Source organism: Aquarana catesbeiana, linkage group LG09, assembly GCF_042186555.1.
Source record: "Aquarana catesbeiana isolate 2022-GZ linkage group LG09, ASM4218655v1, whole genome shotgun sequence".
NCBI classification, from domain to species: domain Eukaryota; kingdom Metazoa; phylum Chordata; class Amphibia; order Anura; family Ranidae; genus Aquarana; species Aquarana catesbeiana.
This window is the reverse complement of record NC_133332.1, coordinates 124,871,591-124,897,505: the sequence shown is the minus strand read 5'-3', so window position 1 is coordinate 124,897,505 and position 25,915 is coordinate 124,871,591. Positions and strand designations below refer to the sequence as shown.

The window sequence follows — 25,915 nt, the reverse complement described above, 5'->3', positions numbered from 1 at the left end:
ACACCCTACATTTGACAAGAAAAGTGGTCAGAGCAATGTTAGTAATAATTATGTAGTGTGGCTGTTAGGAAGCAAGTCACACTGTATGTTTGGACACAATACTGCCACACTGATCTTATAGTATTTCAGGCAATGGTGATGAAGAATCTTAAACTCCACAGAAAATAACCCCTTTACATTGTATACATCAACATCAGAGAAAAAGGTCACAACATGCTCAGATTTATGGCAGTCATAATACATTAGGAAAGATATGTGACCTTCTAAAATTGGATAACTGCCTGTGTTTGTACGCTTTTGCCGAAAGGATGCACTTTGTGTGCATTTTTAAACAGCACCTTGCTTCCTATTGCACACTGTATGAAAGGTGTATTTTTCTGAAAGACTCAGTATATATGAGCACTCAGTCTTTGTACATGGAATTGTTCCATGTTTCTGGGACCAGCATGGACAATTGTGCCAGATGCACAGGGCCACATATTGCCAATTTCTACAATGTCTTAAAGTGTACCTATTGTAAAACATGTAACAGCAGGCACCTTTAGATAGCTGCTTGCCACTTCTCCCTCCATTATGCCCCTGTACCCCCAAAAACCCAACAGCGCAAGTTCTGGCTATTGTCCTGGTTGATGATTCCAGCCTAGCTCTCTTCTACCCTATGTGTCCTTTTATTGATTGGTAGGGGGTCACCAATTACAGTGATGCACTGGTAGTAATAAGCATGGGACAGGGGCCGGGCCAGAGCCAGAAACCGAGTGGCTGGTAGGTATTTTCACGATCACTTCTTGAAAGACTGGTCTACAACCGACTGAGTGACCATCTGACCATGAACAAACTTCTTGATCCCCTTTAGTCTGTATTTCGCCCAAAACACTTCACAGAAGCTGCTCCCACAAATGACCTACTACTGGCTAAAACCAACGGACACTATTCTGTACTACTTCTCCTGGACCTCTCTGCTTCCTTTGACACAGGGGACCATCCCCTCCTCAAAAAAAAAACTCCACTCCTTTGGTCTCTGTGACTGTACTCTTTGCTGGTTCTCATCCTACCTATCCCACCGCTCATTCAGTGTCACTTACAACTCTACTTCGTTCTATCTTCTTCATTTCTCCATCTGGGGTCCCCCAAGGTTCTGTTCTTGGACCTCTCCTTTTCTTAATCTACAACACCTCCCTGGGTCAGTTGTTGCCTCCCATGGCTTTCAATATCATCTCTACGCTGATCACAACCAAATCTATCTCTCCACCCCCCAGCTCTCTCCATCTGTCTCCTCACGCATCACAAACTTACTAACAGACATATCAGCCTAGATGTCACTTCACTTCCTCAAACTCAACCTATCCAAAACTGAGCTTATGATATTTCCTCCCCCACGTGCCACTTCCCCTGATTTCTCTGTCAATATCAACTGCTTAACTAGCAACTTTTCCCCCCACGCCAAGCCCTAGGTGTAATCCTAGACTCCGAACTAATCTTTTCACCCCAAATCCAATCGCTATCCAAAATCTGCCGCCTCAGCCTCCACAACATCCCCATACGCCACTTCTTAACCAATGTCACCACAAAGCTTCTAATCCACTCCCTGGTCATCTCTCGCCTCGACTACTGCAACTTACTCCTCACCGGCTTACCTCTAAATAGGCTATCCCCACTTCAGTCCATCATGAATGCTGCTGCCAGGCTCATCCACCTTACAAACCACTCACCGTCTGCTTACATCCACCTTACAAACCACAAGACCTGATCTCTAACTCCCATGCTCGCCTCCAGGATGTCTCCAGAGCCTCTCTCATCCTCTGGAATGCTCTACCCCAATCTGTCTGTCTTTTTCCTTCTTTGTCCACTTTCAGACGATCCCTGAAAACTCATCTTTCAAAGAAGCCTATCTGGCCCCCACCTAACAACTGTACATTTATTTTCTCCATCAGCACATCCCCCACAGTTATTATCTCTTGTATCTCTTGACCTTCCCTCTTAGATTGTAAGCTCTAAGGAGCAGGGCCTTCTGATTCCTACTGTAATAAAGTGTATTGAATTTGTACTGTCTACCCTCAAGTTGTAAAGTGCTGCATAAACTGTTGGCACTATATAAATCCTGTATAATAATAAATAATCAGTTTCAGAAAACTTTACAGGAGATAAGATGTAGCAAGCAGAACTTATTCATTGTAAGTCAGGCTTTAAATAAAAAAGGAAAAACAATCACCAGAGGCTGACAACATCAGTTCTTCCTCTTTCAGATCAAAATCCTCTTTATTATGAACTATGTATGAATATGTGTTTGTGTGGCAAAAATGAGTACAGTGGGTGCATTAATGCTGCAGGATAAAAGCATTGATCTGTGTAACTATGCGCAAGTAGAATAATTTTGTTTTGTTAGTGTGGGGTATTTAAATGAGCTAGCAGGGGTTTAAACTGCACATGTAACAGGGAATTACTAATGTTCCCTAGTGCTCCAGAGCTGCTCATCTCTATAACATTAGGAGTAAGGTATCATAATAAGGCGGAACATATACATCTCATTTAATAGATTTTTTTAATGTAATAATACTTAACCATGTATTTAAATACATAAATTATAGATCTTTTGCTGAACTCCTTCTAAATGCTAGTTGCATAGCTACCTCTGGCTTATTCCAAGTCATTGACCCCAAATAAGCATGTAGACAGTAAAAGCAAAGTGAAGCCAGACTTCCTGATTGCAGACATGTTCCAGGTCAGTGACCCAAAGTAAAAAAGCAATTGAATCAGCATAAAAACCAAGCATCCAACACGTTCAAAGGGAAAGGCCAGCAATTCCAGTCTAATTTTTTTCATCAGTACAGGTTTCCTTGAAAGTATACCTGTATTGCAAATATAGCAAAAAAAAGCCAGAAGGTGCCTGCTTATAGCATCAGAAGATTAGAATGAGAAGACACACCCCTCACGTATCTCACCATGCAGTGTTTGGTGCATGAATGGCCTGTTAAGAGGGGTTGGGAACAGGGTGGGTCTAAGCCATCGCAAAGAATGTCATTCAGAAATTCTGTATATGCGAAGGAAATTATGTGGGTTTTTTTGGTGCAGACAGGGAGATGTCTTTTGCAAAAGAGGTAAGATCCGCCACCTCCTGGTTCACATTCCCCAGTGCTCTTCATCTTTAGCTCTTACTAATATTATAGTTTTAACTGAATACTTAATTATGTTTTATATCATTGCAAATGATAATCTACAGTAACCCATGATACCCACTGAAAAAGCACCTTTCATTTATCTGCCTTTTTTAAATAATGAAAAGTAAATCTGGATGAGTGCTTTGGGTCATTAGATGAATGCTTAACTACACATGAAACTTTAAGAGCTTAAAGAATGAGATTTTTTTTTCAGTTGGATCATTTGTCACACATTGATTTTAGCTGAGGCATCTTCAGCAAAGGGATACATTTCAGACTTACAAGCAATTAAAATCACATGCAGTGGAGACCATAAGTGTGTTCACTGTACTGTTTAGGAGCAAGTGATTTGAATGTATTGTAAAATGCACAGAGAGATGCATATCCAAGTAAATGTGTATATTAAGGTCATTAAAATAGTTAATTTAATGTACAAGAATTTTCAAAATGTATAATTGGGTGTTTCTGTAAAGCATAATAGTGCTGTACATGATAAATGCATAAAGAAAAAGCTAGATTAAGCTTTAAAGAATGTATTCTGCAACACCCTGTATAATGTTTAGGTAACATATGGCTTTAACATAAGCCAATTATAACCAATTATCACTTTGCATACCTTTGATTTGGCCAACCTGTCAGGACTATTGAGGTTAAAAGGATCAATTAATGTGAGGCCTGATCATGTTAATTTTGCATATGTTTCCATTAAAGGAGTTGAAGCCATTTAGTTTTTTTGTTTTTTTCTTAGGAGGTTAAACTAAGTTAATTGTTTTTAAAACTAAGAAACCCTCACAAGAAGGTTTTAAGTGTCTTATTTTAAGTTCTTCCAGATCGTAAATTCTATTTCCGTCAACCAGAAGTGATAAGAAAGTGAGACTAGAGTCTCATATTTCAAATGAGCAGACAGACGTATTTTTTTCTTAAATGAGAGAAGGGAATGGGGCTCATTCAAAAATTATTTTACAAACCAAGCTGTACCTAAAATGTATTGCAATTTTCACTGCAAATAATTATATTAGCCATAAATTCCTACTATACATTATTACATTATAATAGGGCAAGTAATCTATCTATGTATAAAAAAAAGATTATAAAAAATGTTATATATAGATATGTATAGATATCTATATCTATATATCTATATATATATCTATATCTATATCTATATCTATATATCTATATATAGATAGATATAGATATATATATATATATATATATATAGATCTATAGATATATAGATCTATAGATATAGATCTATATATCTATAGATCTATATTTATATATATATTCATTATATATTGTTAAATATTAATCACAGATATAGTAATAATGAATATAGCATGTTTATAACATTTTGAATATTTTAAATGCATGGAGTTTCTGGGAGTAAGAATTCTGCTGAAATAACACATAAGGTTTTTGAGTACCCCATTAATTAACTCAAGGAATTTTAAAGAAAAAGCAATTAGTGTGGGGTATATGCTCTTTAAACCCATATTTCATGGGTAGAGACAAAAGACTGTTTGACACATAAGAGACAGTTCTTGATATTTTATGCTCTTTTTCTAAGCTTAAGTTAAAAGGTTATTCAGGAATTAAAGTCAATTTTCTATACAACATCACCACCTATTAGCCACTGTGAATAAAGGTTCGATATTGCTCCTATAGATTTTTGGGCAGGAAATGACATGTGTTTAGCATCACTTATGATGTGAAAGGCATTTCCACACCCATTACTGGGGGAATATAGATTGGAGACACATAGCCGAAGGAGATCTTGAGACGGAGAGACGAGAAGGAGAAAAACAGTACAGAAGAATGTAGGAGTGTTGAAAAAGTCCTTTTGGACACCCAGCTGATACTTCTCAAAACAACTGATTTCTTAAATCTCTGGTAATGTAATAATTTATATTTTTACCTTTTGTGTAATTAAGTTGTTTGAGCATATGCTTAACTAAACTAATTAATAGTGTCAGTTTTGGAGTGAGTTGAATTGTAACTGCAGTATGATTTCTACTCCCTTTTAAACAAAGAGATATATATCTTGTTATATCTCAACAAAACTGACTTCAAAGTCTTAGAATTGGATTAGTTATAGTAAGTGTTGAACCATAGATTCATTCTAAATGTATCTGTATTTAAAAATAAGTCTTGGTTAAATTACCAAGTTTGTATATGGTTAACATAATTGTCCATATACTATAAAAGAGGTTTAAGCTTGAAGGTCTTTGTTTTGAGCAGAAATTACATGTGTTAAATTCAACACCTAGTTTGTTTTCATAAGTCTGAAGAGCCACGGAAAGCTATTTACCTAGTCTAAGTTTACTAAGACATAAAGTATTGAAACATGGCATTTTGTAACAAGAGCTTGTGGTAAAATTTCTCATCATCTGTATCACCCATATATTTGATATTTGTAGTTATATCTTTTTGTATTATCACCAAATATATTTGATATTATTTCACACTGTATTTTTAGTTAGTAAATATATATATTTTAGCACATCGCTGTATTCGTTCTTGTCTTTAATCTAGCATGGATAAACAAACTTGAATTATTTGTTTGATTTGTGGAAAAATGTGAAAATCTCCTTAACCACAGAGTTTTGCATAATTCCATAAATATAATACTGTTTTAATATTTCAGTATAAACATCTGACAACACTAGATGATTTTCAGCTCAGAGTCAGGACCTAATTCTAGGAACATCTTGTTTGTACCCTCCTAATCCATCACATCACAATGAATGACAGCATAGCTTATACAGAGAAAAAAAAAATTAAACTATATTTGCATCATTGTGGCAGGGTTTTTTTTCTCCCACTTTAGCCTGCTTGTTTTATGGTTGTGGAGATGGACCCTTAAAATAGTATGTTTTTTTTATTACACTGTCTGGTAATTTGGCTATGTTATATACTCAACTGAGGTGCAAAGCATAAATAGTAGAGTTGCAGTTTAAAATAGAACTCCATCCAAAACTTTTTAGCTTTGGGTAGAGTGGTAGAGTGGGAGGAATCTGTCATTTGTCATTTCACGACCCAGTATAACATACAATAGTAATCAATCCATCAAAGATATTTTGACATCTAGCCACTACACAGTAGGTGGGATCTTTTCCATGTGGCGACTGTGGTCACTGTATACATACATAGCGCACCTAGACATTGCCCAATGGGAAAAGATTTTCTCCTCAACACTTTGTTTCCTGCCAAATGATGGGTATTGTCTACATTATGTCAGGCTTTTTACATTGGTAAAACCAAACGTAGATTTTGGGAAAGTATATGTGATCTTGTCAGTTGCACTAAAGGTGGTGACTTAGTAAGTCCGGTAGCCCATCATTTTGCTCAAGGTGATGATTATAAGTATGATGGATTAAAACTCTTTGCATTAGAACGCATCCATCCACACCTATAGGGTGGATGATTTGATATGACCATCTTGCAGTGGGAATGTAGATGGATCTTCAATTTAAATGCCTGCAAAAAACTGGACTTGAAAGACAAGCTCAGTTTTGCTCCATTCTTAGATGCCTAATATTTTATCCATATAGGCAGTTTGGTATCCCTATAGTCTACGCTTCTGTGTAAAATCCCCCCCCCCCTTTTTATTCTAGTGCATTTATGTATATTGATTTTATGTTTCTGTATTTTTTAGCCCTGGTTAACACAGAATGTGGCTTTAAAATTGTGCAACTTCACTTGAAGACCGCATGTCAGTGCGACTTCAGGTGTGACTTGGCTGACATCTGTGTGACTTCATGCACAGATGTCTATGCAAGTCACACCTGAAACTGCCAAAAGTAGTGCAGGAACTTTTACAAATGGGTTCGGCACTGCGAAGTCGACGTTGCACCGATTTAAACAGTTCCTTTGCCAACAATAGTGTGCCACTTGTCATGGGATTTGACCTGTAAAATTGCATGACAAGTCACACCAGTGTGTATGAGCACTTATGTTATGTTAAACTATAGTGTTTCTAGAGGGTTTTTTTTCCTCTTGGAAACCTCATAGTTGTTTATGAAATGAACATCCTCTGTTTTTGTATGGTATAAATATACATTTGGATTTTAATGTTAGAATAATGTATTATTTGTATCACTTATCAGCTATAATATCACAAAGATTGAAAAACGAAGTGGATCCCGAGAAAGCTCTTTTTGGGTGATCCCTGTGTTCTTCATTGCTCGTTGGTGTATAGATGTTCTCACCATATGTTTATAGCTGTGATCAAGTGTTTTTTACATTAAAAAAAAACCCTTTTTTAATCGGACCCATAGCTAGTAGTAGTTGGTCACACACAACTGGAATTAGTCTGTAATGTTGATGATGTTACGTGGCTTGTCCAAGCCACTCCTTCAGTCAGAAAAATACCACTGCATTTATATCAACACATGTAGTGTGGACACCTTAATCCAGTCACCATGAAATGGCAGGTGTTCATTGTCCAAGAACAGGATGGGAGGTGTGAAAGTGTCGGAGCTACCCTGTTTAATTTACATATCTGCATACTTGGTGTCAGGGGGTTTACATAGGTATTAAATATGGCTGAAGGTGTTAAATGTTGTCAAAACGTGGGGGTAGAAGGCACCTACTGGTTTCCAAGAATTTGTTATTCCAGTTTGCCATACTGTAGATGGCCTCTTTTATGCCTCTTGGGAACCAGGTGTCCTCCCTAATACTAAGGATGGGATCGTCGCTAGAACAGGGTGGCTCCACAACGTTTATACCTCCCATCCTATTCTTAAACAGTCAAAAACTGCCTTTCCATGGTGATTCGATTAAGGCATTTGTGCTACCTGTGTGGATAAAAATGCTGGGACATTTCCTTAAAATTGAAGACATGGCTTAGACAGGCTACAAAACATTTTCAACTTTACTGAACTAGTCCAGCTTAAAGTGGATCTTCACTACATCTGAGCACCACAAACAAAAAATGCAATTTAATTTATTTTTAATATTCAAAGCAAACTCCCCCATTCATCCATGTCTTTATGCTTTATATTCTTGAGAATTCACTTTGAAAAACACCATCCCTAGCATTTTTAGCTGTGGCCATCTTGAGCAAAGGAAAATGATTACTGTAGCATTTACTTCCTAGAATCCATCTGCCTTTAGCTCAAGCATGCATGCAGGAGAGTGTGCTTAGCTAAGAAAACCCCTCCTCCCCTCCTGAAGACTTCTGAGATGTATGACATCATTTGCCTAGGGAAGAAACCAGGAAGCATCTGAAGAAATGCAAAAGAAAAAGTTTAAAACAAGTAAATATGATATACTTTCCAATCTCTTTGCTAATGCTAGGAGCATGAGGATTAAAAATAATCAATGTTAATTGGGAGAGTGCAGTTCCACCTTAATGTGACTAACTGCTACTAGCTATACCATGACCTGAATAAATTTGAACATTTACAGACATACTTCATAGCCCATAATTCTGCCAACTGTGTGTGACTTCCCTACTCACCTGCTTTATGGACTATAAATTACTACTATAACCTTATTATATTATCTTACCCTCAGTTTACAGACAATCACTTCCAAAGCAAGACTCCTTTAATTTTAATCTGAAGTATGATGATTAAAAATATAAATAACATTTCAGGCCAATAAATTAGGGGAACTGAAATTGTATTTCTGGATCAGTTCATGACTTTTAACATGCATGAAATAATTTGTGTTTTATATATTTGCCTGCAATTTTTATAGTAGTGTTTTTTCAGCCCTTAAGGAAAATCGGATCATTTATAAAAATGCTTGTATTATGTGCTGTTATACCTGATAAAAATATAAAACATATTTATATTGTGTTGCAGACAAATTAGCTAATATAGTTTAATTATGACCATCATTAGAGTAGCTTTGCTTTCCTTGGAGAGTATGTATTTGGATGACAGAAATGTCAAATACCTCTGCTCTCAAGTATATCAAGTGCTCATCTGAGTGAATCCACACTTGACAGTCCATCCTCTTGTTTGCTTGAGCGCGGCTGAACTGTGGAGCCGGAACATTCCACAGTTTGATAGTCGATGTGATATATGGAGTGCTATATTTGGTATTATTTTTACTTCTTTTTCTTTTTAACCAGTTAAGGTATACAGAGAATGGTTGGATTGTGACTGTGTAAGTTGCAGGATCAACATAACAAGATATTAATAAAGAATAGTAATGTTGTGATGCTTTAGAGGTCCCACTTCCAGGTTTAAGGGATGTGTATGTTAGAATATGTACTTTTCTACCTCACTGGCCTTTTCTATGCCATCTGCTGGATTTTCTCTAGATAATTACACTTGGGGAAGCACATTACTAATTACCATCTTTTGACCTGAATTGTCCTAAACTCACCAACAAGCTGCTGAAAAGTGATGAGAAATTGTGATGATTTTATGAACAAAATTCACCTTATTTATCCTTTTTAGTGTTAACAATTAAAACCAAACTAAATATTTTCTTTTTTTATATGGCTACTTGGTGCTAAAGCTCTTGTCAGCCCTACACTAAGTTTTCCTATGTAAAACAGATGTACAGTATGTCCTTCATTGACAGACTATTTTAGGTTGCAGTTAATAGACTTCTCTTTAAGATTGGCATGACAGATTACATGTTACAAAACAGTAAACTGTACCTTGAAAGCTATAAAAACATGAAACAAACTGCACTCATCAAGAGATATCTTCAAGAGGAAGATGCAATTGAAGCTGGGTGAAAGAACTCTTTAGTGGAGTTTTAAGTAATAGCACAATGTTCTCATTAATTTGCTTTAATAAACGTGATTTCATTAAATGCTAATTATTGTTTTCTGAACTTGTTCTCTGCCTGCGAATGGGATATATTTCCATTATCCACTTGGGAAAGGCAGCTGACTGTATTGCATACAGGATTTACTGTAAAAAAAAAACAAAAAAAAAAACTGTGTATTACCATCATGTACCTTGGGTTTTTTAGCTATGTCTTCCAAGCAGGAGTTGGAATTTACATCCACTGTTCTGGGCACAAAAAGAGTAACTGGACAAGCTTGAAAGTTAGTAATATTGCAGTATTGAAAAAGTTCCAATTGCATTGATATATGCAGGATTTGGAAACATCTGACTCCTGATTTCCATCCCATGATGCTCTGATTTTTACATGATAGTAGTAGTGAGGGTCATCCTTTTGTCTACAGCAGTTGTGTGAATGTCTGGCCACCTGCTAACTAAAGGTAATGTGTAGTAGGTTTGCAAAATTGTCTTGCATCTACATTACGATAAGGACTACCAGCAGATGGAGTTCTTGGCTTCTTTTCCATGTTTTTCAGTTTCTCCTTGACCCCTTTCTTGAAAAAAATGAACATTTTTAGGGGTAGGTGGTGATAAATGGGGAGTACTCGCAATGGTCAGGGGTGGGTAGTGGGGTCCCCCAAGGTTCCGTGCTGGGACCAATCCTATTTATTTTGTTGATAAACAACCTGGAGGATGGGGTAAAGAGTTCAATCTCTGTATTTGCGGACGATACTAAGCTAAGCAAGGCAATAACTTCTCTGCAGGATGTGGAAACATTGCAAAAATATCTGAACAAATTAATGGGGTGGGCAACTACATGGCAAATGAGGTTTAATGTAGAAAAATGTAAAATAATGCATTTGGGTGGAAAAAATATGCATGCAATCTATACACGGGGGGGAGAACCTCTGGGAGAATCTAGGATCGAAAAGGACCTGGGGGTCCTAGTAGATGAGGCTCAGCAATGGCATGCAATGCCAAGCTGCTGCTAACAAAGCAAACAGAATATTGGCATGCATTAAAAAGGGGATCAACTCCAGAGATAAAACGATAATTCTCCCGCTCTACAAGACTCTGGTCCGGCAGCACCTAGAGTATGCTGTCCAGTTATGGGCACCAGTCCTCAGGAAGGATGTACTGGAAATGGAGCGAGCACAAAGAAGGGAAACAAAGCTAATAAAGGGTCTGGAGGATATTAGTTATGAGGAAAGGTTGCGCGCACTGAACTTATCCTCTCTGGAGAAGAGACACTTGAGAGGGGATAGGATTTCAATTTATAAATACCGTACTGGTGACCCCACAATAGGGATACAACTTTTTCATGAAAGGGAGTTTAACAAGATATGTGGATACTCAATAAAATTAGAAGAAAAGAGGTTTAACCTTAAACTACGTAGAGGGTTCTTTACTGTAAGAGCGGCAAGGATGTGGAATTGCCTTCCACAGGTGGTGGTCTCAGCGGGGAGCATCGATAGTTTAAAAAAACTATTAAATAAGCACTTGAATGACCACAACATACAGGGATATACAATGTAATACTGACATATAATCACACACATAGGTTGGACTTGATGGACTTGTGTCTTTTTTCAACCTCACCTACTATGTAACTATGTAATTGTGTACAGAGGGTAGAGAAGGCTAAATTCAAGCTGTAAGCTATACTGTGTACGTTGGAAACACCTTTGCCTTTCCTGTGACGTGTATGTCACTGCCTTCTACATATGTCAGCAGCAGCAGATAAGTACTTAGTTGTTGACTTTTGACTGGAAAGGTGAAATGGGTATATCAGTAACAGCACTGTTTAGTCGATGAAGCAGATTACGGGATTACTTTAATAAAGGAAAATTGTCTATTTACTGTATAAGGGAAGTTGCACTTTGCAAGAGAATTTTCTCCAGAGCTTGGGGTATGGTGAAATTTCACATTGCAAAGAATACCTGATCATGTGCATTTTTGCTTTCAGGTGAATGGATGATGCCAGCCAACAGAGCTTCATCTCATTTACTAAGCTCTGGGGCAAATGTCCCTTGCAAAACGAACAGCCTATTTGCCTTTAATAAATCAACAGCATGAATGTACTAATATGTTTATATGCCTAGATTCAGGCCTAGATTCAGGCATTCACACCTTGGCATTCCTTTTCGAGGGCAGAATCGCCTCGATCCTGCCCATGATACGCAAACACCGCAAATCGTGGGACGCCCTTGCGATCCCCACTATTTTGAGTGGCACAAAATTGCGACGTGATTTAGCGGCAATTGTAGCCCAACGAACCGCGGTAAAAACTCGCAAACAGATTCTGGGGACAATCGTGGCAAAATCACAATTTGATGCCATTCAAAATAGCAGGGATTGCAAAGGGCTTCCTTCGATTTGCGGCGTTTCTGAATCGCGGGCAGAATCGAGCGGTTCTGCCTGCAAAATGGAATGACAAGGTGTGAATGGAGCCTTGAAGTAGTTTTACCTTTGTAATCCTTGTGGACTGCAACTGTATTATTTTGATTTATTTTATATAACAAATGATATAATGTTGGCAGTAAAAATAAGGAGTTGTCCCCCGTGGGGTTTTCTAGGCAGCAAGAAAAAGGGTACAGGAGTACTACATGAGGTTACGTGAGTGGGATTTTAATAACAAATTGTTAAAGGAGACTATAAACACAGTCAGTCAAACCATCAGCTGTGGTACAAAGAGTAAAAACATGATATAACAGTCACAATAGTATACAGTAATCAAATAATGAGGTAGATTGGTACACGATTCGTGTATATAAAAATACTGACGCGTTTCGACCCCACTGGGTCATCTTCAGAGGATTGTTGTGGACTGTAAAAATGTTTATAAAAGTTGAAGTTCATAATGGGAAAAATATACTAAGTAATATAGGAGAAAACAGTATTGGACATGTTCATATATAGTTACCAATCATCATAATAGATTAAGCCGTATTGGATAGCCTCTAAGGGGGAAATCCCCCTGCTTGGTCCAACTCAACCGTTCCGCACGATCCCAAGAGGGAGTCAGACTGCCTGTGCGTGTCTTGCGAGGAGTCACACATATAAAGCAATCCCAGAGGCCTAGGGGAGTGGTGGAGGGGGATAGGCAGTGCCTGCAATAGAGGCATTATATGCTAGTGGTAATCAAATATAAAAAAGTAACAAAGGTAATGAAATAGGCGACTAAAGAGAACATAGTATAAATATGTGTGTATACAGTATCTATGTTGTTAACATGTTTACTACTCTGTATGTATCAGATGTCTCATATTGTAGCCAATGTATCTGGAAGTAAAATGGAGGGAGGGAGGAACGAAAGGGAGGAAAGTAAGGTGTGTGGAAAAACTGGTGAGGAAGGAAGGAAGAAAAGAAGCCAAGAAGGGAAAAACGGGGGGCTGGAAAGAAGGGGAAGGGAGAAGGGGGAGGAAAAGAATGAAGGGGATCCAGATACATTGGGTTGGAGAATGGCGTGAGTGATGGTGCTAGTGTGTAATAAGCAGTGTATGTGTGAAGGTGGAAGTGACGAGTGGTAAGTGTAAAAAAATATATAAAAATAATAAATATAAATGACACCCAACAAACAAAAAAAAAAAGGGAAACCCCAAGATGACAAAAAGGTTCATGTGTGTAAAGAAGTGAGGGTCAAAGAGGGCCATTGTAAACTAAAGTAGGTGTGGATACCGTGTATGTTGCAGAGAAATAAATTTCAGCAAGGGAGGAAAGGTGTGTGTGTATAAAGTCACACAGCAAATATTTCTGGGTATGTACACTGTGTAAGAGGATCTGTAGTGTCAAAAAACGTATATCAATGAGTCAGTTAGATCGTTTGTGGTGTAAGAAAGTAGAGAAGCATCCATGGCGTGAAGCACACACCATGGAGTCAGAAGTATATGTGGAGATAAACTTACCAGTTCTCAAGAAGTACAACCAATGTTAGGGCGTCCATGTGGAGCATTGGGGAATGCAACAAAGAATGCTCCATCCCATTATAAGGGGAAACCTACCATGGATAATTAACCTCAATGATATGCAGGTGCCTAGGATCCACTCCCCACGTTCACCCTCCCAGGCAGGGACCGCGCCGCAGCTGCGGCTGTACATGTGTGGCTCCCCCGGCGTTCCGGAGGAGAGTCCCGGCTCCGCCGTCATTCCCGCCGCAAATGCGTAACGTCGCAATGTCTTGTGCGATGGTTCGCGTGGGCATGAGCACGGCGTTCAGAAATGATCCGGGACGCCACTGGCAGAGAGTACTTACACCCCAGGTGGTGGTACCACTTGTGCGTGCATGGGGAGGCACAGGGCCCTTGTGCCTCCCTACCCTGCCAGGAAGACACACAATAGCAGCAACCCCATACCCAGAAAAACGGTGGGTCGGAGGTCCAGAAAAAGTTAATCAGGGGGAAGGGAAAGAAAAGAGGCCAGGGACCAGGGGATACATGAAACAAAGAAAACATAGTATTGTAAGTTAGTGTCAATGTAAGCATCATCAGTACTCGATGATGACTCCCCTAGGCCTCTGGGATTGCTTTATATGTGTGACTCCTCGCAAGACACGCACAGGCAGTCTGACTCCCTCTTGGGATCGTGCTGACCGGTTGAGTTGGACCAAGCAGGGGGATTTCCCCCTTAGAGGCTATCCAATACGGCTTAATCTATTATGATGATCGGTAACTATATATGAACATATCCAATACTGTTTTCTCCTATATTACTTAGTATATTTTTCCCATTATGAACTTAAACTTTTATAAACATTTTTACAATCCACAACAATCCTCTGAAGATGACCCGGTCAAACGCGTCAGTTTATATACACGAATCATGTACCAATTTACCTCAATATTTGATTACTGTATACTATTGTGACTGTTACATCAGCAACGTTGTTTTTACTCTTTGTACCACAGCTGAGGGTTTGATTGACTGTGTTTATAGTCTCCTTTGACAATTTGTTATTAAAATACCACTCACGTTTCCTCATGTAGTACTCCTGTACCCTTTTTCTGCCTAGAAAACCCCATGGGGGACAATCCTTATTTTAGTAACATTATCCGGGGTGTGCAGCCATTTTCTTCTCAATGAGTGTCGTTCCATTTCAATTTAATGTTGGCAGTATAGGCTAACTCCATGTTTACTGTTTACTTTAAAGAGTGCATTTGGGCCAAGTTGTCCCACATTTTGTTTACTATCAGATGTGCCTGCTGCGTGCACTGTAAAAAATGTATGTAGCATAACCTACATACAGTATACAGCACTGTGTTCTGGCAGCAGGACGGGGGGCTTCCTGTCCTGCTCCCGGAACAAATTTGAGCCATTCAAAGGAAGCTTTGTATTCTGTGAATGGGTACAAAACTTCCTCTGATTGTGGAGATGTGGTCAGATGATGTCAGAGAAATGATTTAAAGTCACAGTAAACATGAAGGTATGCCTTCTGACCTAAGGTCTGATTAAGGTAGCCAAAACATTTGGAGGGAGGTATTCCGGTGTCAATTTTTTTCTTTCCTGGTGGTAATGGTGTTGAGGACAGCTAGAAAAGGTAAATCCCCCTAACAAGAATACATGCAGCTATGGGCGTAGCATAAGGGGTTGCAGGGGTCACAACCCTGCCCCTAGCTCCAGGGGGCCCCTGCAGACTCCCTGTCATATTATCATATCTTCCACAAAGTCCAGCTCCAACCTGCCCTAGGGCCCCACAGCCACGCTCCAGTACTGGGCTTCTACTTTGCCTTCCACAGTCCACACCCCTCTGTTCTCATTGGCTGGGGAGAAGCTGTGAGCCATTTCCTCAATGGAGAGGAGCCTGGGGTGAGAACAGCCCAGGATGGGAAAGTGTCTGTGCTGTGTGCTGACAGCTTACAATGGTAAACAAGCTCAGCGAGTTAAGAGGAGGAGGGTGCCGTCCTCTAGCCATGATGGGACCGATGTCACTGGTGAGGTAAGACACTGCTCAGTGTCTTCTAGTCACTAGCTGGGATTCTCTGTACATCCCCACCCGGGAATGTCCACTTACCCCACTTCCCTGACAACTGGGGAAAAGACACACACCTCTGGGAGGTGACCTTCCCCCCAACACCTGCGAACACTGACAGAGAAACCTTCAGAAATTGCTAAAACAAATCCCTTAACACCTCCTGAGGGGACCCTGAGGGACTGCAGGCTCCAGATTTTGCCCCCCCAGATCTAAGTTACGCCCCGCCCCAAACCCCCTTGACCACCCCCTCTGCCCTGCATGCTATGCCCGCTGATGAGCGTCTTTCCCAGTACAGCACACTATACTGCTGCTCCTCCGCAGGGCTGAAATCACATTTCTTTACAACACAGCCAGTCAGCCATGATCTGCATAGGGTGTATCTGCCTTCTGCAACTACACAGCCGTTCCGACCAAGGGATTTCACAGGTCAGAGCAGCAACAAAAAAGCCAGATACACCCTGTGAAGGCTGATAGACTATGTGTAAAGGAATGTGATTTCAGCCCTGTGTATTGTGTGTGGGGGGGAGCTGTTTTCAGTGCTGGAATGGGAAAAGAGCTCTGCCAAATGACCTGCCAGGGGTTCCTGTCCTCTGATTCTCCAGTGGTGATCCCTGTCCTCTGATTCTCCAGGGGTGATCCCTGTCCTCTAATGTAAGGAGGAACTCTTGGAACTCTAAGCTCTTAAGCCACTTTGAGTATCTTGGCATGTGGTGGGTGTATCTGCACACACGGTGGAAGAGGTAGGTGGTAGTGGGGGGCACAGGTCAACTTTTGAACCGGGGCCCACAAACTTCAAGCTATGCCTCTGCATGCAGCCATAAAGACTTCACAGTCGTTCTGACCCTCACCACTCTATCCACATCTAAAAAAAAAAAAAATAGCACTTATTATACTTTATGTACAATACATCAGCAATGTTTCTAGTAACAGCTGTTCAATTATTTGAATTAAATTTTGCACCAATGTAGCATGAAAATCCTTCAGAATCAGAACCCAATGAATACAGGAAAAAATATCAAAATGCTCCCATACAGTTTATTTATGTCTACAGTGGATTTCTGAATTAGTCGTTTTTTGTTAGAAGGTGCACTCCCTTCATTATGCTACTGTTATGCTTAGCATGAACACAGAGACATTTGCCATAGTGCCTTCTTGCAGACTTTTCATAGAACGGCACAGCGAAAAAGGATTTCCTGCTAATGGCAATAAAAGGCACTTAATGGTGAGTCGTGTAATGCCTGATTTAGGGTTTGCATGGAATGATTAGCGCATTGCTGTGATGATTTCAACAGCACAAGCCTCAAAGCTTCTGGCAGTCATGAAACACATCACAATAAATATTCAAAAGGGTTTAGTGTGTTTTCCTTCTCCATTTCAACCCACGCAGTTTTGACTGCTGATTCCTCTTGAGATATCTTAATTTTGCCCAGTAGCTTTTTAGCTGCCTGTTACAGTTGCCTATTTGTAGAGAGAGGAATTTTCTTGCTTGTCCCCTCGTCATGTATCCCAGAGACGATGTGATTCCCACATTTGATCTTCATAGTAGAGCGGCTGCAGGCGGGGTACTCCCTCAGATATCCCTTGATGATGTCTGTATATCTAAGCTTGCATGTTCAGCAGTATAATTAGCAGTGAAAGTGTTTTGACACCTCTGTAGAGTGTTAATCTTAATCTGTGTATTCCTGTTACTCCATGTAACATAAAGGTGATTTTCAGTTCTAAGTGTTTTCTACTTTACTACTACTGATCCAGTCACCTCTTGAACTGCTTGGAAATCAAGGGCCCATTTACACTTCAGTTTTTACAAAAAGGTATAGATTTTTGCACATATTGTGGGGACTTTTAATTGATGTTGGGTTTGGAGGGGGGGTGTTTTTCTGCAGATTTAAGACTTAACTCTAGGCAGATATAAACCCAATCAATGCAAATCTGTGATCATTAATACATCATTAAATGTGTGTTTTTTTTTAATGCAAGCACTATAAGTACGTGAAATTAACCTGTTATCAGCCTTCTACAGCCCCTGTACAGCAGGGCTGGCTTCAGAGAAGAAGGAGCACAAGGACTCAATCAGTTTAAATGCTGATAAGGAGAATGCTGTTAGGTGAAAAAAGCAGGATGACCAAGAGATAAGCTATTATCTGTGCTGCATCTCTTTTTCACAGACTGGCGTGGGTCCAGGGAAATGTAGGCTCAGAAAAAATGGGCTAAATGATGTTGACTATCAGACTGAGATCATCTACCAGAAAAAAGTGTACTGTGTAGACATTTCTGGATTGAAGACAAATATAGCAGCAACAGCTTGTAATAGTTTTTTTACTGGACTATTTATTTATATTCTTATTTTTGTCAGACTGTCCTGCTTTACCATTTGATCTTTATATAAGATCAGCAAACAAGAAATTTGAGGCAGAAAAGTCCCTGTCCCTCATTCCACCAAATGAGGGACAGAAGGGAGCTATGGCAGACCCTTTTAGATTATAATAGTTATGATAGTTTATGATCGATAGGCTTATGAAAAATGTATCATCTTGGGCCACTGTGAGGGTGACAAAAGTAACCTGGGAACTTCTGCTTTCATTGATAAGCCATAAAAAGTGGACAGAGGGTCATTTGTTTTGTTTTTTTCCTTAAGTATATCACTTTTATATCCTTTGGTTGTTTTATAGATGACATCAATAGATTATCCCCAAATCCTTGAAGCCATAAGACGTATTTAAGATTATATTACAAAAGGACACAAATGTCTTTCTTGTTCCTTTTGTATCTTTACCTATAATGGCATATTCTTTAAAACATATGAGCATGTGCTCTTGTTTTGTGGGCTCCTTACCTGTGCTAGTACTCTAGGCTGAACCATAATGAAAGTAGGACAAGGACTCCAACCTTGCTGTTATATTGGCTGCTTCAGATTAATAATGTATTGTGGTTCTGATTTAATATTCCTTAGTGATTATTCTTTTTGTTCAATAATATACTGATCTTTTAATATTCTTTTACTGTTCATTTCAAACCTGTAATAATTATAATTTCTAGACTGCTTTGGTCAAGGTGTGTAATTTTTCTTTTTACAGGAACATTTTACACCTGAATGCAAATTCAAAGAGTCAGTGTTTGAAAACTATTATGTGACGTACTCCTCAATGATCTACAGACAGCAACATTCGGGGAGGAGCTGGTTTTTGGGTCTCAACAAAGAAGGTGAAATTATGAAAGGCAACCATGTAAAGAAAAACAAACCTGCAGCTCACTTCCTGCCAAAACCATTGAAAGGTAAATTATTACATCATACACGTCATATGATAATGTGGGGAGTAAATAAGATGTGCAATTAAAAACAAAGTGCACTTATCTGTTTTGGCCCTTAACTTTGTCCTAACCCACTTCACCTTCCCCAACAGATTCATGCTTTGATCTGATGAATTTGTCTTCTAATAATTGCTTACATCCAGTGCCACAAGTCTTCCTGTCCTGACTACACCCACATATTACAGCCCAATAGAATTTTATGTGTCTGTGTCTCAAGGTTGGTGACCAAGGTAGATGGCCTTCTAGAAGTCAATGGGGCTGTAATGCGCAGGCTTGGCCAGGATGTAAACAAGAAACTGACCACTGTAAGTATGTGGAGAGGGAGGGTGAGTTAGGGCTAGGATGGATTTGGGCAAAAGGAATAGGTGCACTTTCTTTTAAAGTAAACTCTTCCATTGAGAGGTGTTGTATATACCTTTTGACAATGCAGTAAATAATTATGGATTACTGTGCACAGAGGATATGAAATATCTACATTCTGGAAAAGAAATTAAAATGACCTGTAGAAATAAAAAGAAAAGTTGTACAAAAAATGTTAAGTATGCTGTACATCAATTATGGGGAAGCCCGAAGGTAAGAAGAAGAGATTTTTCAGATTCAGTGTAAATGTTCCCTTGCCGTCTGTAGTTATCATAGGTGTGTGGAGTTTAGCTGGCATGTTGATTGATATTCTGGCTTAAAGCAGATTTATACTCCTATTTTAAGATAGACTGTTCAAAGTCTTTCTCGGACTAGTTATAACTACAAAGCTAAAATACTTACCTTTTCTCCCGTACTGCTCACATAATCAAAAGCCTAGGCATTTGGTCATGTGATCTCTTTTAAAGGAGAGGGTCAGAGTTCGGATTGGCTGATTCTTCCTTTTAACAGATTCTATAGTCCTCAGAGATAGCTGGATGCAATTTATTTGATATTGTAAGCAAAGGCAGAAAACACAGGAACTTATCAGTTCACTAGATTTCTGGCAGGATCAACAGGTATTTTTTTTTCAAACTTATCAAAATGATTTCAATTAACAGACTGAAAGGGACCAAATAAATTAAGATTATGGTTTGAGTTTACATACCTTTTAACATTTATAGCAAAACATATGTAATGTATTAGAATATTGTTCACTTCTTTCAGTAGCAATATACAACATTCCTGGCAAATTGAGTCTAGACCACCTTTATTTCATGATGGGAGACATTCAGTATTAATATTAAAACTAGAAAACTCCTGTATCCTGGCTCATACTTTACACCATTAGTTGTAAATGATGCAAAGATTGATGTACTGTACCCACAATTATCAGATATCACCTTTCACCAGTTTAATGTATCTAGGATAATTAAACAATATTATTTGTAGGTTGCATTAGGCTACTGCAAAATATACATTGTGTTTTTCCTTTATGTGTATGTAAAGGCAGCTCTTGTATCTTGTTTTATGGAAGGATTAGAACCTCTATCAGGATTTTATTGCTGTCTGTGTCCTAGCTGGAAAAAAATCTGCAATGGGAACATCTGTACCTCTGAGAACTCCCTATGAGGAAATTATCTACACTTTGGAGATAATTCCTTTTGCATCTCCAAGACAGGATGTGAAGAGAAATCTCCTCACCAGGCAGCAAAAAAATAATCTGGGGTTTTACCCCTACCCTACTTTTTCTAAAAAAAAAACAAAGTTATGGCATTGAAAACACTAAGATAATTTTAGGGCAAATATAATCTTTTAAATTATATTATTTTTCAGTATAATTTCAGGCCTGAAATTTAGTTTAAAGTAAACCTGTGCCCAGATAAAGCACACAATAAAATACCTGCATATTCTGAACAAGCAGTGAACACATTTTAAAACAAACCCCCGTTCACTCATGCATCTATTAGTAGAAATACATTTTCAAGGTTTACTACACAGGCATTGAAATGTTAGTTTTATTCAGAGAGGAGAATTTTGGCAGCCATACAACCCTCTAAATTAAAAACACAGAGTAGGTGTTTCTAAATTGTTAGAAACCTACTAAAACCTAGCTTTAGTGTGTTGTAACCTTTCAGGATGAATGACTTCACAATAAAAGGTCAGGAATGGCTTGTTTGTAGCTCCTTAAAATATTCAATAGTAAGTGGTGCACTTTAAAATTACAATCATCTTATAAACGATAAAAGACTTGTTGTTGGTTGTGACACTATAGCTTTCTGGATCTCAAATAAGATAAATGGAAAAGGAAAATATAACTTTTTTTTTTGATCTTTCAGACTGGTAAACAGAGGCGGCCCGTGCATTAGGGGCGCAGAGGCGACGCCTCCCCTATCCATGTGTCCGGCCCCCTGATCTACATACAGGGCACCGGACCATGGATTCCAATTGGGGGGGGTTTGAAGCACGTAACTAGAGCCAGAGGCTCTAATAGGCTTCAAAAAAGGGTAGGCCGGCCCACCCCCCCAGTTGTGTGAGAATAGCAAATGAATATTCACTATTCTCACACAGATCCTCCTCCTGGCAAATCAGGAAGCGGATTGTGAGACCCCTCACCCGATGGCTGGAAGGACAGGCGATCCTATTGGACGCCTAGTGCCTAGGAGGAGAAGAGAGGAGACACGCACGGCGGAAGCTGCCGTGCTGAAGGACAGGACACAGGAGCCGCTGCCCACAGCCTGCTGCCCGCCACTTGCTGCCTAGATGGGGTAAATGCCGGACCGACCGGCAGACAGCAGACGGGGGGGAGTGCCGCATCGGGGGGTGGTTATTGGCCGCCCCCCCAAAAAAAACCACCAGCTGCCACTGCTGGTAAATATAAAATAGAAGTATTTATAATTCATATCTATGATTTCCAGTCAACAAGTAGAACTGTGGATTACTTTTCACATATTTAATAGGCCAATCTGAAATGCTTTGGTGAATAAAGTCTTTGTTTATAGAGTTCAGTAGTTTGCAACTTGTGATGAGCCAAATGTACCAGGGTTCGGTTCAGCAGTCTTTACCGAAGTTCAGATCCAAAATCCAAACCTCATTGAAATCAGTGAGAGATGAATTTCCTTTAAATAGTTCACATTTCTTAAGATTAAATTCAAGGGACTGACAAAGAAAGGGCATGGGGGCCCAGTCACTGACATGCGGGACATGTACCGAAGAAAAAAAAAATGGAAACTATCATTCAATGGCTCAAAGGACAAATGGCTCAAAGGACAAAAAAAATAAAAATGCAATTCCTTTACATAACATTCTTAGGAGATGTCCTAAAACTGTATGTGTAACTAAGTATCATACGACTCTCAAGATCAGCATCAGCTACACCATATTCTGGCATCACACAAATTGCATGTCTAATTATTTACTTTTACATAATTGATTGGCTTACATACAGCGGCAGCAACATACTGTATTTATTGGCGTATAACACTCACTTTTTCACCATGAAAATCGGGTGCAAATATTGTGTGCGTGTTATACGCCAATACTTCAATTTTAGCTGCCTTGTAGGGGACAGGGAGGGGGGCGGGATGAGCGCCATCAGATTATATACAGTGAGAATCTCCTGTTTAGTTGGCGGCCTCTGTAATGGGAAGTCCCGTCTCCTGGCCGCCATTAGACCACTGTTCTGTCTATCATAGGAGATTCTCACTGTATGTAATCTGTCGGCGCTCCTCCCCCCCCTCCCCTCTAGGCTGCAGATGGGCATCGATCAGGCTGCACTGATGGAAATGGGGAGGCTGCTGCATTGATGGCAATGGTGAGGCTGCTGCATAGATGGCAATGGCGAGGCTGCATTGATGTGGACTGATGAGGCTGCATTGATGGCACTTGTGAGGCTGCAGATGGGCACTGATCAGGCTGCATTGATGGGCAATGGTGAGGCTGCAGATGGGCACTGACCCTTATTTTGCTTCAAAGTTCCTTATTTAAAATTTAAGTTTTTTTCCTGAAACTTCCCTCTTAAAATGAATGTGCATGTTATACCCCTGTGCGTGTTATACGCCGATAAATATGGTAATATGATTGATTTCCACCCCCCAAAAAAATTGTTGTAAATAATTTTTGCAAAAACAACTGATTTTTTTTGTTTAGCAATAAAACATCTTAATTGAGTTTTGGAAGCAACATAGGCAATACAGCAATACATCATAAGGTACATATTAAAAATAAATAAATAAATAAAAAATGAAAAAACTAAGGCTATCAATGTCAAACGCAGTCAAAACTAGTCTCAGAACGTAGCTTGTTGTGATCTTCTATTCAGTAGCACACTGGGGTTGATTTACTAAAAGTGCAGAGTTAAAAATCTGGTGCAGCTCTACAAAGAAAACAATCCAGGTTTTTTTTTGTCAAAGCTTAATTGAACAAGCTGAAGTTAGAATCTGATTGCCTACCATGCACAACTGCACCCGATTTTGCACTTTCCAGTTTTAGTAAATTAACCCCACTGTTTTGTGTACTAAGTTGATCAAAATGTCAACCCACAGTGCATCAAAACACTTCCAAACAAGAAACCCAGGAACCCATATGGAAGAACTGAGGCAGTTGTTATGTTGAACAAGAAAAACAAATTAAAACAAAATTCCATATTTCAGAGACAAATGCAAACATTTTCACACAGTAACTGGAGAGCATGCAAGCAGTTTGATTGGGGCCCAAGACAGCAATGTAAGAGAGAGGGATGAGCACATTTTTTCCAAGAAAAAACAAATAGATTATGATATTCCAAACATGGCAGCCCTAAATATTGTAGAGGCTCACTGCCCATTAACATTAAGCAAACATTTTTTTACTTATATTTTATTTAGAAAAAAGCCAGAAATATTTTACAGACTCGCAGCACAACTTGTAAGTGTTTTTACTAGCCTGCAATGCAAGGCAGAGAGACTAGACAGGTGTAACCCCTTAATATATAAATTACATTTCACATTTTTAGAACCGTAAGCAAGAAAACTGAAATTATTAGCTGGACAGTATGTTGGAGGGGGATCCAACAAACCCCAAAGGTTTTTCTTTTTCAGACCGTAGACCTAAACAGCTGTAAAAATGTGATGCTGGCTCCTTGGAGCCATGTTACAGCCAGTTTTGAAGGATACCTTTTAAAGTTACCCTCTGCAGGTTTAAGCCATAATGTACTAGTATGCACTGCATACTAGACTTGCCTTTAGAACGGATCCCTCCAGCGCCCCCAGTCACTGATGACAGGGATTCCATGTTCACCCGGTCTTCCTCCGAGGTTTGGGGGCTTCTTCCGGGTTTGCGGGCCTCGGCAATCTGATTGACCGAGCCCTGATGATGTCACTCCCGCACATGGCAAGGCGCTCTGATGGAAAGGCATGGGTATGCTGTTCCTTCAGAGCGCATGTGCCCGTGACATCACTGGCTGCTGCTCGCTGGAATATCTCCTAAACGGTGCACATTTAGAAGATATTCATTTTACTTATAGGTAAGCTTTATTATAAATAGAACATAGGGAAAAAGGGGGGAGGGGGGAACACGCTTTATTATAAGCTTACCTGTAGGTAAAAATGACAAAACAGTTTACTACAACTTTAAGGGCCACAATTTTTTGGACGGAGAGAAAAATCAGATTGCACCTTGAAATCTAAAAGTGTGTCTTGTTTTGAAGACTAAATATGGATAGAGCGTGATATTTTGCAGCACAGTTGTTAAGCCTGTATGGACCAGCTGCAATTTATGAACGATTGAACAGGCATTTGGCATCTGTAAAAAAAAATGATTTTTTTTTTGACACTGACAATTGAAATAGCATTCAGGTTTGTACCACAGCTTTTTAGAACAGGCCACAATTTCTGAGGGATTAATTAGGCATTTAGCATCCATAAAACACCGATAATGGAAAAAGCATACAGGTTTGCACCACATCTAAAAAAATCTGTTTAGACAGACTGCAATTTCTGAGCTATTGAGCAGGCATTTAGCATCTGGAAATAAATAATTAATGTGTTTTTTGCAACTGAAGATGGAAAAAACTTTCAGCTTAGCAACACAGCTAATAAACCACTTGAGGGTCTGCAATATTGAAAGGATGAAAGAGAGAGGCATTTTACGCCTGGAAATTGTATATCAGTGTCTTTGTTTTGGACACTAAATATAGAAACAGCATACAACTTTGCAACACAACTTTGAAGCCTTTATTGTCAGTGCTTTTAGAGGGAGAGTAACAGACTACAATTTGGCAAAATATATTGGCTTCCTTTTTCAGTGAGTGAGGAAGGAGAAATTTTACAGATTTGATGGACACCTTTTTAAACCGTATACTAATTGTGACAGATAGAGAGCAAGCAGATTGCACCTTACTGTTATTTTTTTCCATGCAGAAAAGTACTTCCCAGCACAAATTTTATACCCTTTTTGGAGAGGCAGATTGGTCAGATTTAGCTTTAAATAATTAAACTAGGATGTACAGTATATTTCTGAAGATATGATATAACAGAAAAAAGGAAACCATTGTTATGTGCACACTGATAATGGAAATCTAATTCTTTGTGCGTTAAGGCAAATATGGCAACAGAGAGTTGGCTTATTTTAGCCAGAAAAACACACATCTATTTTTTAAGGCTCACTATATCAAATCTATTTAACAGATTTGATACACATTAATGCACACACATGTGCCAGAATTTAAGGAATCACTTTTAGACCACACTACTTTAAAGGGTGCATATTCCAAATGTCAATATTTGAGGTGTTATTGGTGCCTAAACTTTGTATTCCCACATATAAAATCCTTCAGGGCAGAAAGAGGATGT

General features: G+C 39.1%; 1 protein-coding gene across 7 annotated transcripts in view; it reads left to right on the top strand.

The window, feature by feature from the left end:
- The window catches only part of FGF13 (fibroblast growth factor 13), a 577,206-nt gene that overhangs the window by 538,966 nt on the left and 12,325 nt on the right, over positions 1–25,915 (top strand). For all 7 annotated transcript variants that reach the window (XM_073599240.1, XM_073599239.1, XM_073599244.1 and 4 more), the window contains one exon: positions 18,953–19,151. In XM_073599240.1, the coding sequence (XP_073455341.1) occupies positions 18,953–19,151 (199 nt within the window). The remainder of the gene's footprint in view (positions 1–18,952; positions 19,152–25,915) is intronic.